This window comes from Nipponia nippon, unplaced genomic scaffold (genome assembly GCF_047370975.1).
Source record: "Nipponia nippon isolate SJK-2023a ecotype South Korea unplaced genomic scaffold, ASM4737097v1 scaffold_2, whole genome shotgun sequence".
Lineage (NCBI taxonomy): Eukaryota > Metazoa > Chordata > Aves > Pelecaniformes > Threskiornithidae > Nipponia > Nipponia nippon.
Window position 1 is genome coordinate 57,991,042 of NW_028262336.1, and position 17,737 is coordinate 58,008,778.

At 40.7% G+C, this 17,737-nt stretch overlaps 1 protein-coding gene across 9 annotated transcripts in view; it reads left to right on the top strand.

Annotated features, from left to right (window-relative positions):
- Nucleotides 1–3,417: 3,417 nt before the first annotated feature.
- Nucleotides 3,418–17,737, top strand: part of HERC2 (HECT and RLD domain containing E3 ubiquitin protein ligase 2) — a 116,098-nt gene continuing 101,778 nt past the window's right edge. For 6 of the 9 annotated variants that reach the window (XM_087759603.1, XM_087759609.1, XM_087759607.1 and 3 more), the window contains exons 1-3: nt 3,418–3,535; nt 4,361–4,477; nt 15,229–15,343. In XM_087759603.1, coding sequence (XP_087615729.1) covers nt 4,406–4,477; nt 15,229–15,343 — 187 coding nt within the window. In that variant the 5' untranslated portion in view covers nt 3,418–3,535; nt 4,361–4,405. Of the gene's footprint in view, nt 3,536–3,844; nt 3,864–4,360; nt 4,478–15,228; nt 15,344–17,737 lie in introns of those variants that run through there. The other 3 variants (XM_087759604.1, XM_087759610.1, XM_087759608.1) reach the window with 2 other exon arrangements.

Here is a 17,737-nt window from a genome sequence, read left to right on the forward strand (position 1 = left end):
AAAGATTTCATGCTTATACCCAGAAGCCCTGCAGGTAGGATTAGATACTATTTTAATGTAAACACATACCTCCTTATTTTTGGTCCTTTTTGATTAAAAAAAAGTTCATTCTCACCATTTGTTTATTGGCTCTTAAGGTTTTGGATCTAGTTACTTGAGAATGCAATTGCCTCAATTTTTGAGACTGATCTTGTCAATACTTACGATCCCACTGTCACAAGTGAAATAAAAAGAAATATGGTGCTGCCCAGATTATCCAACGATACTTCTCTTCCTTCTGCCTGTTCTGCTTTAGGTTACTGTGATAATTTTATTTTATTCATTTAGTGTCTGTTCTTCCCCAGCTCCTTAGGCCTGCCTGACAGTGCTACAAATTGGCACTGCATGGAGGTGAGGGTAGGGCACCATTCATGCTACCAGCCCCATGTTGCTGGTAGCCTTTTGTGGTTTACACAGATCCCATCTGCACCACCATCCTTCTTTTCCTCTACATCCTGCACCTCTATAGCACCTCTTGTAGAAGCTGGCATGGCTCCTCTGCCACATTTACGACAAAAGAAAGGCCTCCTGCCCAGAGCCAGACATTTTTAGAGCACTCTGTATTGTTAGTAGGTGTTCTAAGTGGTTGACCAGAAAGCATGACTCCTTGGTTTTGGTGTGCCTTTCATTCTTATGTATTTACTTTTTGCTTTAATCTATAATAATAGTGATTTGACCGTACGCCTAGAAGCGGATACGTGTAAATGGTTGACTGTGTCTGTCCACAGAAACTAGATTTTTCCATGTCCAGCCCTTTCTCTGGAGGAAGCAAGAAAGATGCGTGAGGGATTTGGCAGACTCGCAGTGAAAGCAGAGCTGAAGTTACTTTCACCTCACTAGTGGTCTGCCCTGCAGCTCCTGAGGCTGTCAGTGTCTCTAAGGCAGGAACATCAGATCCACTTAATGATTTTCTTGGGTATAAAGTAGGTTACTTTAGCAAGCTGGGGCACAAAGGATGACGGCTGGAGAATGATCGCAAGATCATATAACCCTGCTTTAAGATGGAAATATGCATCAGAAGAGTGGAACACAAGGCTTGGAGCGGTAACACTTCAACTGTTTGGCTTGAACTTGCCTTCCAAAGTCTGTCAGACCCATACAGCGCCTTGATTACCTTGGTCAGTCTGAAGTGAAACAACATGCCGTTGTTATTTAAATAGCGTCAGAATAACAGTTATTGATGAACTTAATACTGCAAATACTGTGCATAGAGACAAACCTCAGGCTCCAGAGTCTTTGAATTTTCTGATTATTTGTAAAAATAAAATTATTTTTAATAATGTTATCAAAGTACTTATTGATGTTGTTCTACCAGAGGTACTTTTCTCTGTGGAAAATTTGGTGGGTACGTATTTTTATAAACGAGAATGCCATTTGAGATTGCACCATGCTATTACAGTGCATTTCAAATGCAAACAAAAATTATTCATCAGAAATGAAATCTAAATCTGGAAATACAAAATAATCCATAAATTCTTCAGAAGTATCTCTAGCTTTGGATTTCCATGGTTACTGCACCCAAATATGTTTTGATTTTTGTTGAAGCAAAAGTGTACCTGCTAACTGGGCCAGTGATTCAAGTCTAACAAGTTAGCTAGCTATGCACTCTTCAAATTATTCCCATCAAGAGTGCCAGCAAAAGGCCATTGCCATTTGTTATTTAATAAAAGTAAGAAGACTCTCTGAAATAAATGCAGATCGTCTAAAGATATCCTTCTTGGAGAGACAAACAAGAAATGGCAGTGAATGTTGCACGTGCAAAGTATCTCATTTAGATCTGACTTGCAAATCACTTAAGCAAGCAGTAGGCACAACCAGTGGGCACCGTGGTTTCAACCAAGTTTTACTAATTCCTTCTGGTTTGGGCTCCGTACATTGCAAAGCGGTTTTTATTTCTACTTGGAATATGACAGTATGACTATTTTCATGAAATCATGGAATCATGGAATGGTTTGGGTTAGAAGGGACCTTTAAAGATCATCTAGTTCAAACCCCCTGCCATGAGCAGGGACATTTTTCACTAGATGCGGTTGCTCAAAGCCCCGTCCAACCTGACCTTGAACACTTTCCATGATGGGGCTTCCACAACTTCTGTGGGCAACCTGTTCCAATGTTATTTTCTTATATTTCTAGTCTACTGGGTAAGAAGAGACTAAAATATTTCCCATCCTGGTGTGCTAGGTCTTGCTCAGCCATGGACTGGACAGAATAGACACAACGTGATATACATGACAAAACTTCCAGTCCCTTCATGTTAAACTGAAAGCTTTTGACTTGTAGGCATTTGGGCAGATTTTTCAAGGGAAACTACTTTTGGTTTTGAAGTTTCAGGGAGTAACTTGAGAAAATTGTGTATTTCTCTCTTTTTATATAAATTTTGAGGCACTTCAGAAATTTCGTACACTATTTTACTTGAAGAAACTACTGTATCTTGATCCAAGAGAGGTCTGTGGTAAGGAATAGGCTAAGCAGTTAGGTTGTGGTTGCACTTATTACTTTGAAAACTAACCCAGGAGAATCAAATCCACTGTGTTTTATAACAATGCTTCTTAAATAACACTACCTAAATGTTGCGTACCTTTGCCTAATCGCCAGCAAATGGCCTCAATTCTGTTACAATTTCATTGACATTCCGTCTGTGGCTTTCTGTTGGCCAAAGGCAATCACGGCCCCATCTGCCAAGCCTTCCTCCTCCTTTCCTCCTTCCTTAGCTGCCGGGGAACTGTAGTCCAAGTCTTGTGAGAAACTTGACTTTTGGTTAACTTTAGTTTCATACTGGTGATATATTTCACCCTCCTCAACAAACCTACGCTGAAGCGTGATCGTTTGCCTCCGTGCAGGCCAGGCTCCCCTCGCCGCCTGCCATCAGCACCCTCCCGATTCCCTCCCCAGCACCCCTCCGCCCTGGTGTGCGGCAGCATCACGTCCCCGTTTCCAGCCTCGACTCTTTCGGGCTGTTTCTGCCATGTTGTTCGCCTCTGAACTACTCGTTATTGACCCTTCTGCCCTGAAACATTTAAACACTGCTTTTTTTTTAGAGAGGAACTTAACAGTATAGTTTGCAGACGATCCCTAAAGTGACTTAAAAAACCCACCCAACCCTCTTTGTTTTCTTAAATCTCTGCATCCCACCTAAAAGGAGACCGGTTTTCGCTACGAGCGGCTGACTTCGGGCGCACCTGACAGACGGGCCCCCGCCCCGCCCCCCTCGCCGCCGCGGCCCGCTCCGGGACAGGATGTCCCGCCTCCTCCTCCTCTCCCGATTGGCCGGGAGCTTTGCTAGCGTACTGGGGGCTGAGCCGCGAATGGGCCGAGTTTCCCTCGCTTCCAGTACCGGGGGAGGGACCGGCGAGCGGCTCTGCCGGCGGAGGGGGGGGGCGGGCGGGCGGGCGAGGGAAGGAGGGGCGAGGATTACCGGGGGCCGAGCGGGCGGCGGTAGAGCGAGGCAAGGCAAGGGGCGAGGAGCCGCCGCCGCCGCCGTGGTCACGGCCGGCCGGTGAGTGCGAGGGACCCTCCATCTGGCTGGGCGGGGAGGGGGGGGCGAGACAGAGGGCGGGAGCGCCCCCCCCGCCTCGCCCCGTGGAGCTGGCCGCAGTGGCGGGGGGAGGGGGGCGCGAGCGCGCTCAGCCTCGGTCTGGCGGCGCGGGGAAAGGGGCCGCCCCCCTCAGCCCCGCGGGAGGGGAGGGGAGGAGCGGGGCGGGGCGGTGCAGCGCAGCCCCCCGCGCTGTGCGCAGCGACCCCTGTCCGGGCCCGCCCGGGCCCTGCCAGCCCGCCGAGGTCCCGGCGGCCCCCGCCCCGCGGCCCTCTCCCCCGGGCCGGCCGAGGTGGGTTAAAGCCGCGGGTGGTGACCGTAACGGGCGGTGACAGCGGGCCCTGAGGGCGGGGGGGGGGATGCTCCGGGGAGAGGGGGAGCCCCCGGGCCTCGGCCGCCGCCGGGGGCGATGGGGAGGAGGGGGTGCGGATGACCGTGGTAATCGCTTTATGTCGGCCTGCGGCTTGCGTAATCTGTGATCAATTATTTATTTCATGCACCGCTTATGGGTCTGAGGGGCAGCGTTAGGCCTCTGATGTAGCTCAGCGCAGCAGAAGGGAGGCTTCCTTCCACCGGTGTTCTGGGGAAGGGAAGTGGGGTTTGGGGGTTCAAATAGTGTGCTTTATGTGTGTTCCTCTCCCTGGGCAATTCTGGGGGATGTGAACGAGGGAGGTCCTTATTTACGATAAATTTTTAAAGATCAGGTGGAAGCCGTCCTAGTCTGAGGAAAAATAACCTTGTGTGGTTTATTTCATGTGCTAGATTGTTGTTTTTCTCATTCTGTGGCAGGTTGGGCTGCTCGGGCAGCCTGGAGGGAAGGCTGGGGAAGGAACCATGTCTTCTGAACCTTTTTGTCTGGCTGCTCAAGCTAGGTTTGACTCCAAATGGTTGAAGACAGACTTACAGGTAAGGAGTTGGAATCGTGACCTTTCAGGTGCAGGTGAAGGATGAAGGATGCTTTTAGTCTAAACAGCTGACAAACGGAAGACTGCAGCATTGCTCTGGAGATAAATATATAGGGTTTTTTGAGTATGCTGATTTAAAACTCATCTTGAAGAAACACTAACTCATTTCAAGCTGCAGATAAATCTGTATTGTCAGTCCAGTCCCTTCTGCTTAGAAACAAGCTGGACTGCATATGTATGTTATCTCTGCAGAGCATCAAAGCGCACAGCTGAGTATGTAGCATTGCTGCTAGAACTATAACTTCTTTATTTCGGCTGGTGGTAAACTTCTTGCCTGCATATGAGCTAGCAGCTTTAATGCACAAGAGAACTGAAGCAAAAGGTGATGGAAATGAATTTATATTTTGAAGAATTCAGATTAGCCTTTATTGTAGTTGTTTGTGTAATGGGTGTAGGCTTCCTTTAAATTTTGTCCTTTTTGAAGGGGGTTCATTTTTCATCAAAGATATGTGGTTGAGATGGAACTGGTCTTTGTTTAAATGTGCTCGTGTTTGATGAAGGTTTTCTTTTGTTGTAGAAGATGATCTGTTTATTTATCAAAGTTGCATGATACAGGGATGAGGATACTATTGTGTTTTCCCAATTCAGGTTTGAAAATTAAGTGGAAAATATAGAGAAGTAGAGTGCTTTGGGTCAGTTACGTTTGTTTCAGATGAAATGGGTAACTAGAGTAAGTCCTTGTCTTGTCTGTCGTCTTCCTTCCCCCAGATGTTGCGTGTAGGTACCTTACTTTGAATACCCTTTCCAAGTTCCTGCTCAAAACTCTGAAATTCTTGTTGAGGTTGGCCATACAGCATTACTCCTTTGTTACAGCTTAATAATAATTAATAAAAAATGTAAAAAACTGCATCCTGAGCGACTTCACCCCAAATTACATGCTGATCATCTGAATGGTTCAGTTCAGCTGTTCTTGTGGTTAAGCAAGGGTTTTTCCCCATGCAGTTGTGATTCAAAAGCAGCCTTTCTCCAATATTTTACATCAAACAAGCTAAGTAGGAATCAGAAGTGACAGATATAGCCTTAGAGGTTACATTATTTAGTAGGTCTTGTATGTAAATGCTCTAAAATGACAGGGCTTGCTCTTGATTTGGCTCGATTAATTCTATTTTCATGTTTTATTCTTACCAAAGTAAAAGTTTTGATCCAGAATTAGATGTTTTGGCTCATGTGGTAAATAAATGTAGCAGAAAACAATTTGAAGATAAGCATATTAAGAAATACAGAAATATTTTTGTGTTGCCTGGAATCTGCCTTCTAGATTACAAATATGTTGCTTCAATGATTGTAGAATAGAGGGAAATTTTAGCTGAAAAAGTGGCAATCTTTGTTTGTAATAGCTGCTGACTATGCATTGCCTAATTTTCTTCTGTGTTATATGGGGTGAAAAATGTGACTGTTCATGTGATTGGTCAGATTTTTCCTGTCATTCGTAGTGCCTTTTTTTCTACATCCCTTTTTTCTGTTTATGTAAACTTTTGACAGGAGGTTTTCAGTTGTCATCCAAACTTTAAGGATTATTTTCAGCTGAGTGTGTACAAATGCAATGAAATATTTGTCTTTTATGAGATCGTTGCGTAGTTAATGTGTTGTAATAATTCCTTTTAATAATAAAAATTTTAATTTGTAACAAATTTCTGTGAATAAGTTCTCTTATTTATAAGAGTTCTTTATGAGTAATAACAAGTTGGACTCTAATTGCCAGGGTACTTCCTTTGTTTTCTTCCAATCATGCTATAGTCAAGATAATGGGATTAATGAAATAAGAGAACAATAACCATTTGTGATCTGCTGGACGCAAACATCACTTCTCTGGAATCTGAAGACTAGCTAGGCCTCCTGGGTATAATATAATTTTCTTATTAGGTTATCTGTTTTTGATATTACACAGGTCCTCATCACAGAACTCTGTCTGGATGTGTGTGTTCAGTATTTTAGAAAAATGTGTATGTGAATCTTGAGTCACTCCTTTTTAATGTATTAAATGTCAGATGTCTTCTGTCAAGTTAAGGGGGTTTTGGGCTCTGGGGAATATTTCTATTGCATGATGGACTATTTTAGCTACTGGTTGACTGGCATGACCTAGCTGTGTGTGAAATTTCTTTATAGGTATAACTCCTGTCTCTTAATCCTTTAAGTTCTATGTCTACCGAATATGCTGATTTCCTACTGTGTATATTTTTACCTAGCTATAGAAGGGCCTTATTGGTGTTCAGGAGACTGTCAACAGGAATTGAAAAGATGAGCATAATACTTAGGAGAGATTTGAAGAAAGACACACTAATTTTTGTGACTTAAGCTACCTACAAATTGTTGTTTGGAATTAGACCCTGAAACTCTTCACTTTGCGGTTAGATTTTTAACTTTTCACTGGACAGCAGTCTGAGAGTGGATGGGTGAAAGTCCTTGGAGAAACAGAATCATACTGGTGAATTCTTACCTTAGGAGACATACAGAGATTGATTAGTCTTTAAAACTAACTTTTTTTTTGTTTCTAAATGAAGTTCTTTGCTGTTGCAAAAATTGAAGACTATAGCTAGAATTGGAAGTGAAATGTTTCACTTGGTGGGCTAGTAGTCTCCAAAGTCTGACTTGTGCCTTTTTTTTTTTTTTGGTCACTGTTGCTAGAGAGTTTGCTCTTTAGACTCGATGGCTGTGGCGGTTATTGTGGATTAAGCCAGTGAAATCTCTCTGAAAATCATCAGATTCTTTTTTGCTTTAGCTCAAGATGATGTCACATTAATAATGTAATACACGATATTGTTATACCATGTGCATTAATAAGTCTGTAATATAGTGGTATTAATATAACAAAAAAAAAAAAGATGTGGATTTTAGCACGGATTGTGTTTAATCACCTGCATGCGTCACTGTTCCTGCTGGCATCCAGACCAAATTTAAATGTTCTTATTCAGTTTTGGGATGTTACTGTTAAGAGACAAAGCCAGAGTGATGTAGCATATTATTACTGTTCTTAAGAGAATATCAAAGACACAAGGCCTTTTGTAATAGCAGTGAGCCTCTAGCCTGCAGGATTAACTGGTGTGAAATGTTAATGGAACTATATCTTGATAATATATTTTTGCTTATATTAATGTATATGAAACTAATAGTTATTATTTTAGGAAGCCAAAATACTCTACAAAGACCTAAGTGCACTCCATAACTATTCCATATCTTTTTACTAACTTTGTAATTGTTGAACTATTATTGTATAATTTACAGCTGCTAGCATAACTTTGAACTGTTTAGAAACATTTGTTTTATTAAAAATCTAAATTTCCTGGTGGAGCAAAATTAAGATATTCTATGTTGTCTGAAAAAAACCACAAACTGTCATAGCAGCTGAAAAATTAGGATAGCTCAGCTCAATATGAGGTAACATCAGTACTACAATATGTAATATGTTCTCGTGTTACATAATAATGTGTGTAACATCACCATTAATAAAATAATCCTATGAATTTATAAAACAGGTGGATTTTAGTACAGGCAACTTTTTCATGGGTCATATTTAACGTAGTTTCTAGAAAGGTTAGTGTATCACTTAATTTTCCAATTTATTTTTTTAGATTTGAATTAATACATCTAAAAACACCTACTTATTTATGTCTATTACCAGTAGAAGCCATCAGATTTATATCAAAATCTGTGTGTAATGGGAGATTGTGTTTTGATGGCCGTTTCTAAGAAAGACATTCTTTTTTTTTAAAGAAAAGTATAGAAAAATACACAATCGGAAGGGAAGATTAAAGTTGTTTACTTAAGCCTAGATATCCAGTTTGCTGAATCAAACTGTGCTTAAAATAATTCCAATTAAATAGATGTACTGTACTACTATTTTAGAATCTTATGCAGAGAACTTTATAGTTAGTGATGGCTGAATAATGAAAAACTAGAACTGCTGTCAGCTAATGGGATGCATGTGTGTGTTCGACTGGTGTTTAAACAGTCTGCTTATTCTAGATCCTGCAGAGAACTATTGTGCTTAATAGCAGGGGTCAGAGGTGAAAGACTTTCATTTTCCTGTAGTGTGGAAAAAAACTTTAGGCAACAGTCAAGGTGCAAGAGCTGTTGACAAGAGAAATATGATGCATTTTCATCAGTTTTCATTGAGTTCGTGGTTGGCAGGCTATTTGTGTCATCTTCTTTTGCCACAGAGATGAGAGTGAGCTTTTTCAAATGAAACAGCCAACTGTAAGAGTTGCATTGGTCTGAAATCTTTTTACCTTCCCTTCGGAATTACATTTGGCATTTTGATTTTTCATGAAAATCCTACTCTTCTAGCATCTAGATCAGTGTCTTTGCTTCTAAGAAAATAATGCAAATAAATGATGTCTTGACTATTAAAAGGCAAGAAGTTAGTGGAAGTTGCTTTCTCTGTTTTGTTGATTCCCTGTTAATTTCCTTAGTTCCTGTTTTCTGATCGAAAAATGAAGGGCTTATGTAGAAGTTCTTATAGCAAACTGCAAATGAGAGCTCCTATGTTTTTAAAGGAAGTGAAGCTTGCAATAGGGATTTTTTTTTTTCTTACTTAAAAAATAAAGTAATGCTGTCCCGCCAAAATAAGTGATTTTCAGAGGGAGGGGTGAGGCCCATATGTGGAGTGATAGATTAGAGAAATTAAATTTAATGTTTATGCAAATATTTGGGCTCAAACAGAACTACCGTTCTGCAAATGGAGAAAGTTAGAGAATGTCTCTTCTACGTGTTTCTTTGCATATGAGCATTAACTGTTAATAAACTTTTGCAACAAATGGAAGACCAGCAGACTGTTATTACAGGGACATTTCTAGTTTAACCCCAAATCTGTTGAAGTAATGTGGGGCTGCTGAACTTTTCTGTCTTTGCTATGAGAGCTTTAGAGCAGTATGTTTAGATTTAATGATGTTTCACTGTGCTTTGCATAGATGTGATAAGCAGCTGTGGTTTCAGGGCATGCTTCAGCAGGGAAGGAAGGAAGCTAGGACAGAATACTGAAGAAGATGACAATGAAAAAGGAAACACAATTGAATGGATTCAAAAAAGCATTAACAACAGAGAGACCTGGGAAAGGACTTACTGTTCTGTGATTTTCTTCACCATTACTGGGTTGAAAAAGTTTGGGTTTTTTTTTGGTTTTTTTTAAATCTATTTCTAAAGAAAAATGTTTTTTTAATGTAGTCTTTTAAATACAGCCAATGGCTACTGCAGAAGTAATTGAATGGAAGAACAGATTCTCTCCTCCTCCCCCCCTGCTGGCAATTCTGAGGTGAAGATTATTTAAGTAGCCTGTATTTTAAATCCATATTGACATTTTGTAATTATGAAGTCACTTTCTTGAATTTCCAGTGCAGTTATATAATCAGGAATCCTACCTAAATCAATCCCTGTCCTTTTGTGTCATTTCCTTTTCCTGGCTTCATTTTTCTTGAGCTCGAGTTAACTTTTGCGGAGGCTTCTATGCTTTCTGCAGGAAAGTTTATGAAACCGCATCAAGAACGTGATCTGCTGTACCACATAGAGTAAGCTTTGTTTAACTTAAACAGTTGACTTTAGAACAAAATCACAGCTGCTGATTATTCTTGAAGTAACTTATTAAAAGCAAAATTGTAGTGATGCTTTGAGAATTCTCAGAAGCGTATCCAGTTATGGTTGCAAGATTTAATTTTCTTGAAATGTAAGGAAGTGTTAATGCCAATGCCTTATTCTCTAGAGTTGATGGGGATGGACAGGAATTTCACTGCCAGCCCTGTTGGAGGATGGCAGCAGCGTATGCCAGTGACCAAACTAGGTATCCCTTTGACTTAATTAAATGTTGTACCAGACAGAATAAATTACAGTTCAACTGCAGAGGTAAGATTAGCAGAAGATTAGAGTGGGGGCTGCCCAGTTTACAGCACAGTAGAAGTTCACTTTGAAGTCTGCTTAGGCCCTTGCTTTTTTGGCTAAGTGAGCAGGGCCAAGACTTAGGTCTGTGTGGGAAGTATGAATTTGGTGAGATACATGCCTTACAAGTGCAGAGATCAAGATGTGGTCTGGGGATGAGAATGTGTGACAAATGGTGGAAGTGGCTTGGGGTTTGTGAAGGTGAGGTGCGTAGGAGATGAGGATATGTGGCTGTGGTCTTATCTGAGGTCAGGAGATGCCGTGGGAAGAATGAGGGAGATTTTGGGCATGGGGAATGGCACTTGATTTGGTGGAATGAGTAGGAGGATTAAGAACACGGGCCAAGGTTGTAAAGCAGTGGATAGTGGTGATGGAGCTGCTATTGTCTCAGTCTTGGGAAGGCAGTGTGTAGGTGGTGGAGCAAGCAGGGACTTGGGGTCCTTGTGGGGTTTTTACAGAGTGTACATCTCTGACACTGTTGCCAGTTGCAAAAGTTCAGTGAAAACTTAATTATTCTTAATTTGTTACCTTACTGAGTTTGTCAAGGTCATCCCTTTAAACATTCATAAATGAAGTTACTAATTATTAGAGGGAAAGATGTCCACATAAATCAAGCAATCTAGTGAGAGAGCGTTAGACTTAACAAAACACAGGTAGGTACTCTTGTACTCGCAACCCTAGTGTGTCAGAAACAACGAAGACACCAAATGAGCTTTTCTTCTCTTGCACTGCACCATCGATTGCCTTGTGAACTTTCTTTAAAGAACTGAGTGGAAGAAGAGCGATATTTTTGAAGGGTCATATTATTTGGAAAATAGAAACCGAAGAGAGATGTTTTCCAAATTTGCTCTGAACAAAGTTCTAGTTCTTCTGTCTCAGCACTTGGATGTGTTAATGGGCTCCTTGCAAATGACAGAATGCAAGAATCGGTGGGAGCAAAGAAGAAAGTAGTATGTGCTTGTGCTGGCTAAGATAGTCTTAAAACACTATAGAAAGAGGAAAAGCAGGACTGTGTAGTCAAAGCAGATATTTGACTTTTCTACCATACAGTTGAATTACTGTTATCTTCAGCTGCTAGTTTCACAGAATCACAAATGGCTGAGGTTGGAAGGGATGTCTAGAGGTCGTCTGGTCCAACCTGGCAACCTGTGCCCGTGCTCAGTCACCTTCACAGTGAAAAAGTGTTTCCTGATGGTCAGAGGGAAGCTCCTGTGTTTCAGTTTGTGCCCGTTGCCTCTGGTCCTGTCGCTGGGCACCGCTGAAAAGAGCCTGGCTCCCTCTTTGCACCCTCTCTTCACGCATGCAAAAATATACATTAATGAGATGCCCCCTGAACTTTCTCTTCTCCAAGCTAAACAGTCCCAGCTCTCTCCGCCTTTCCTCGTAGGAGAGATGTTCCATACTCTCTGCGGTATGTCCATGTCTCTTGTACTGGGGAACACAGAACCGGACCCAGTATTCCAAGTGTGGCCTCGCCAGTGCTGAGTAGAAGGGAAGGATCACCTCCCTCGACCTGCTGCCAACACTCCTCCTAATGCAGCCCAGGACACCCATTAACCTTCTTTGTGGCAAGGGCACATGGGTGGCTCATGTTCAACTCGGTGCCCACCAGGACCCCCAGATTTTTTCTGCAAAACTGCTTTCCAGCTGGATTACTCCCAGCATGGGGTTGTTCCTCCCCAGGTGCACGACTTTGCACTTCTCCTTGTTGAACTTCATGGGGTTCCTGTCAGTCCATTCCTCCAGCCTGTCGAGGTCCCTCTGGATGGCAGCACAACCCTCTGATGCATCAACCACTCCTCCCCATTTCTGTTGGTTAAGTGAAATATTTCTCTTAACGGAGTTGTGAAACTTCTGTTATGGTTATAGAATTTTGGGATCATGAAAATAAAATTGCTTGAATAAATTATCACTTAAAAACTCACCCTTTTCTTTCACTTTTCCATATCATAGTGGTAATTCACTGTTTAATATGTCTGCTGAACGTCGACGAGATTAATAGTGAACTTGTTACAGCTGGAACTGAGTTGCCCTGTTATGAGAGCTGAATTGGTTGTAAATACTGTTTCTTAATTGTCCTTTGAGTTGGTTGCTTTGATTATTGCTACAAAAAAAGTCCAGTGTTACTATACTTTCAAACATGTGTCCTTTTCCCCCTCCCCCAACACATATGCTACTGGGAAAATGTTAACTACAACTTGAATAAAAGCAAAGTTGTTTTTCTGAAGGCTGCTTGTGGTGTAAGCTTCCACATGAGGTATTTGGAGAAGGAGGGGGAACTCTCTGTGACCTATAATCTTGGTGGTTGCTCTATCTCTATGCAACACACCAAGAAAATTACTTCGATAAGAATATGAACGCCAAACCCAAGGCAGAAGAAATTTTGTTTACTTTTTCAGTTTTTAGTTGCTTGAAAGACTTGGGTAAACTTTGTGCCATCTGAAAGGAGTAGAGGTTAAAATGGAGAAAACAATTATTGATTCTACTTTATAGCAATGCTTACAAAAGTAGTAGGTTTTCTGAAATAAAACAGTGCTGCATTATGAAGAACCTTGAATTCAAAGCCTGTAGGCCTTTAGATTCTGAGCTTGAGGGCTGTAAGAATAATTTTCCATATCTAGGTGGTCTGAGAATGTAAAATAAAATGTATGAAAAGGGAGTTTATCAGACAAAAACTTAACTTTGTGAAAACCATAATTTATTATGCAACCCGTCTGGAGGGTTGCCTCACTCACTATTTTTCAAGCTTGCATTTTAGCATAGGTTATCAGTCAACAGGTGAATGTTAAAAAAAAAAAAAAAAAAAATGCTATCGCATATGAGCCAAAAATAGTGAAACAGTTGTGTTTAGCTATTTTTTCAAGAAAAAAATTGTGAAAAATAAATTCCTTAAGTGCCCCACTATGACCACATCTGATGAAGGAGAAAGTGAATGCTATTTATTTTTGAAATATTTATAGGCTGAGAATGATGCAAGAAATTCGGTCAACGGTGAATGGTTGATTCCCCCCCCCCCCCCTTGTTGAAATGCAATTTTACTTCAGACTATTCCAATTCATAAAAAATTAAGCCAAATGGAAAGCTTTCAGCAAAATACAGAGTCTTTGCAAAAGCTCTACATGCTGTCTAGCTCTGAAGAACAGGGACTGTACCTTTCAGTAAAGCATGGTCACAGTGTAATTCTGGTGCTGCACAACTGATAAATTGCAGATAAGTTGAATAATGTCTAGCTCACGCTGTGTGATTCTTATCCCCCTGAGATCAGGAAACAGCAAGTGACAAATACGTACAATGTGTCAGCTCATATTTTATGCTGAAAGAAAAACGATTGGAATCATTAATATGTGTTGGAGTGAATTTCTGAAGTAAGCAGTATGAAGTCAAGAAATTAATACGGTAATTTAATGTGTTACAGTGGTGTCACAACATGCAACTTGCCTTTAATTCCTCATGTTAACTGAGGTTAGCTAGATCAGCAAATGATTTCCCTGCTGGTGGTTGTGATTCTTAAAACATGTAATCTTTAATCATTAAAATATCTTTAGGAAATAGATCAAAATTAAATATAAGTGGACTTCTGTGTATAACGGTAAATATTTTGCAGCAGTTGTGTAACTAACGTCTTTGTATTACTCCTCTGTTAAAAGACTTTGGATTTGAATAGTAGTTATGTAACACAAAAACACTTCTGAATAAGCCTTCAGCAGTTTTGTGTGTGTTTTTTTTTTTTTTTTTTTTTTTTAAGTGTCTCTGCTGCACCACTTTGGTATGCTAAAGGTATTCTGTTTTTCAATTTCATGTACTCCCCTCCTCCCGTATGCTGTACGGTTGCGAATGATAGCCTGGCTATTACGGAATTTGCTTGGGATGTTGACACCTGTTTAGCAGCCTTTTATAAAGCAGAGAACAACATCAGTAGAAGACAGGTTGTCCTGGTCATTAGGATTCTTCAAGGGAGATCCGAATTGATAAATCATTAGGAGACTCGGGTTTAAGCCGGCGCTTTCATGAGTGCTTCCAGCTAGCACAGTCCTGCCATTTGTTCTGTCGTGAGCATTTGTCCTGTTGCACACACAGTGTACTGGGAACTGACGGGGGCTGAGGCGGCCCCTCGCTCTTCCCCCAGGCGCAGCTGGTTTTAGTCTTGATCGGTTCCATGGTCTGGGTCAGCAGATGATCACGCACGTGCATTAGCCTGCATGCGAGAGGAGGCATTGTAGCAGCTGGAAGGAAGAGGGAGGGCTGTGAGAGATGCTGTGCACAGCAGGACCAGTTTGAACTGGTTAAGTACATTTATGAATCCGCGCCTTGGTGCCATTTGTTCTGGTGGAATGCCCAGCTCTTCAGTCGCTGGTTTGGAGGGGGGACTGTATTGACTTCCCTCATGCTTCCCTGTTTTGTGACTTTATGCAGCTTGACTTTGTTTGGATAGCTTTTCCTGAAGGGAAAAGGACACCCCACCCCATGCCCCCCCTGATTATTGCATGATGTCATTTTGAATGTGTGGATACTTCTGAGGTGACCAAATCCATGCTTTTGTGAGAATTTTTCACCAAAAGAAAGTTCACCTTACTGTATTTGAGCCTATATAAAAGTTACTAATTTGTGCTTTTAGCCTGAAAGTAGCATAGCTAGAGAATCAGAGGTCCTGAAGATCAGTTAAATCCCTATCATACGCACACACACAATGAATATACTAGTGAAGTGATACATGTTTTCTTTCTTCTGGGACAAAATATAAAATCTGGTGTATTTTAAATGTTAGCTTGAGTTGGCTTGAGAGCAAATTGTTGTGTGTAACTATATATAATGTATTATTTTTAACAGCTGGCTTTTACACGAGATGGACTATGTGGCTTGTGGAATGAAATGGTAAAAGATGGGGAGATTGTATATCCTGGAACAGAGTTAACACTAAGTGGTGAACTACCTCCAAGAAAAGGTATGGATTTTTAAATTATTTTTTTTCTTTGTTCATTTTTTCTTTCATCACTATGATGAAAATGGAATTCAAATTTCATACTGTCACAGAACTTTGGTTTATCGTCACCTTTCTATACAATTTGCAGGTGTTCATATTTTGAATTAAATACAATTGAAACTGATTTCTTAAAAGCGTATGGAAAGGTAACGTCTAAGCCTTCAAATGAAGGCTTAAATCTGTTCCAGTGTTTTGAAATTAAACTTCATAACTAGGCATATTATTATGAGAGGCGCTTGGCGGTGTCCTTTTGTTTGGTATGCTTGGTGTGTTTACAGTTGAAGCCTTTGTTTAAAGGAAGTGGACTGAGGAATGGGGTAGAGCCCATACTGCTATTTCTGATGTTGTTTACAATCTTCATAAGGTAACTAAAAGGTCAGCTAAAAAACTGTCCACAGTCTGACTGAGAATGTAGTGCTTTTTTTTTTTTTTCCTTCCTTCTAGTGTACTTGAGAGCAGTTCAAATGCTGCGAATCCTGCAAATGGCAGAGTAATGCATCTATTTAGAGAAATTACTTTGGTGGAGGTAGATTTTGTTTTGTGATCGGCTACGCCAAAATGGAGTGATTCTGCTCTTACCTTTTTTCCTTTTTCTGATTGTGGTGATCTTTTGACTCCTTATTGAACAGAAAATTAAACTGGTCAAAAAAGGAAAAGGTTTATGTTTCTTAACCTGGCTGAAATGGGCTCATCAAATGGTCAGATAAGTTTTGTCAGTAATTTATGTGACCCCCAAATAAATGAGGCTCTGCCTAGGAGAAGGGTGGAATACTGCCTTTGGTAGCAGTGAACTATTATTTCAGCTTCTGTTACTTCCTGAACTGTAGTGTTGGATAGACATCATATTTCAACCACTAACGCTCAATTCCTTATGGAGAGAGAGGTGTTTTTTTTTTTTTTTTGTACCTATGATTTGTCATCTTTAAAAAATGGGGGGGAGGGGGAAGTCTTTTTGACTAGAGGAAGTTATTTCTATAGGAAAGAAGCTATAATAAATAGTGTGAGAGGAGAGCAAATTGTACATAATTTTTATCAAGAGTATAAGCTTTGTAGGTTGTGAGTGGCTGCGTGCTGTAGTAAGGACTAGAATTATGCTCCTAACTGTTTCAGAGTTAGAAAACTACTTTTTTTGTCCTTCTGCTGCTGCTGGCCCTCTTGAATATTCTTGTTGACACTGGACGAAAATGCAGCTAATCTTAGCAGAAAGGGTACTACAACAGCTGCTCATGAAATGAGTGGAGGTAGTGTAATATTTTTTTCTTAGGATTGGCTAGTTTCATGTATATTACTAAAAGGCCTCATAAACTTGGTGCAATGAAAGGAAGGGTTATCCCCTAAATGAACTGTGGGAAGTGCTTTCCCATTCACTGAGAGCTCGTGATAGAGGTGTTGTGATGGTCGTGGTATTCAACACACTCTGCTCTCATGTAGCAGAAAGATAACAAACATCTATAATAATAAAGGCAATATATTAAAGTAAATACCTGCTTTACAGATGAAATTGATGCAATTTCCTCTTTTTGTGCCGGATACTTACACATTGTTTTTAGAGTTGTACTAATGCTGGTCTTTGACAGAAAACTATTCTTCTGGTATCTTTATACTTAAGTAGCCACAGAGAATTGGGATTTTTGTCAGTTATGGTGCTGTAGTGCTTCAGTGATTCTGAGAAAGCTTGTAAAAAGATGTCGTAGTATAACTGGTTTTTGTTTTCAGGGGAATCATTGAAATATCAACTACGAAAATGCAAGCTGTCAGTTCTGATCCAAAATGTAGAGAGAAGTTTATACTGCTTTGGGTAAAAAACCTGAAGTGCTAAGCAAGTTGATCATCTTTGACTTCACATGTTCATCCAGACTTGGGACACCTATTCGGAATAATGATGTGAAGTTTTTTTTTAAAATGCTGGATGTATTTATGTATACATGATGTTGAAGGATCAAAAAGGCATAAAGTGCTAAAGGCTATAGGATAACGTTACTTAAAAATACAGAAATTCTGATGGTTTACTGTAGAAACAAGGCATTTATTTTACCATAAAATGTCAGTGGTCCAAGCCGTGACGAGGCTTTCGAAAGCTTTCTGATATTCGTGGTGGTTTTTGGCTTTTTTCGGTGGGTGGGTGTTTTGTTTTGTTTTTGTTAAAACAAGACTGCCACTTGTTGTTTCCAATACTGTATTGCGGTGGGTTGACTTTAGGCAGCTGCCAGCTGCCCACCCAGCTTCTTCCTCACTGCCCCCCCCCTCCACAGGACAGAGGGAGAAAGTAAAATGGAAAAGCTCGTGGGTCAAGATAAAGCCAGGGAGATCGCTTACCAGTTACTGTCATGGGCAAAAAACAGACTTGACTTGGGG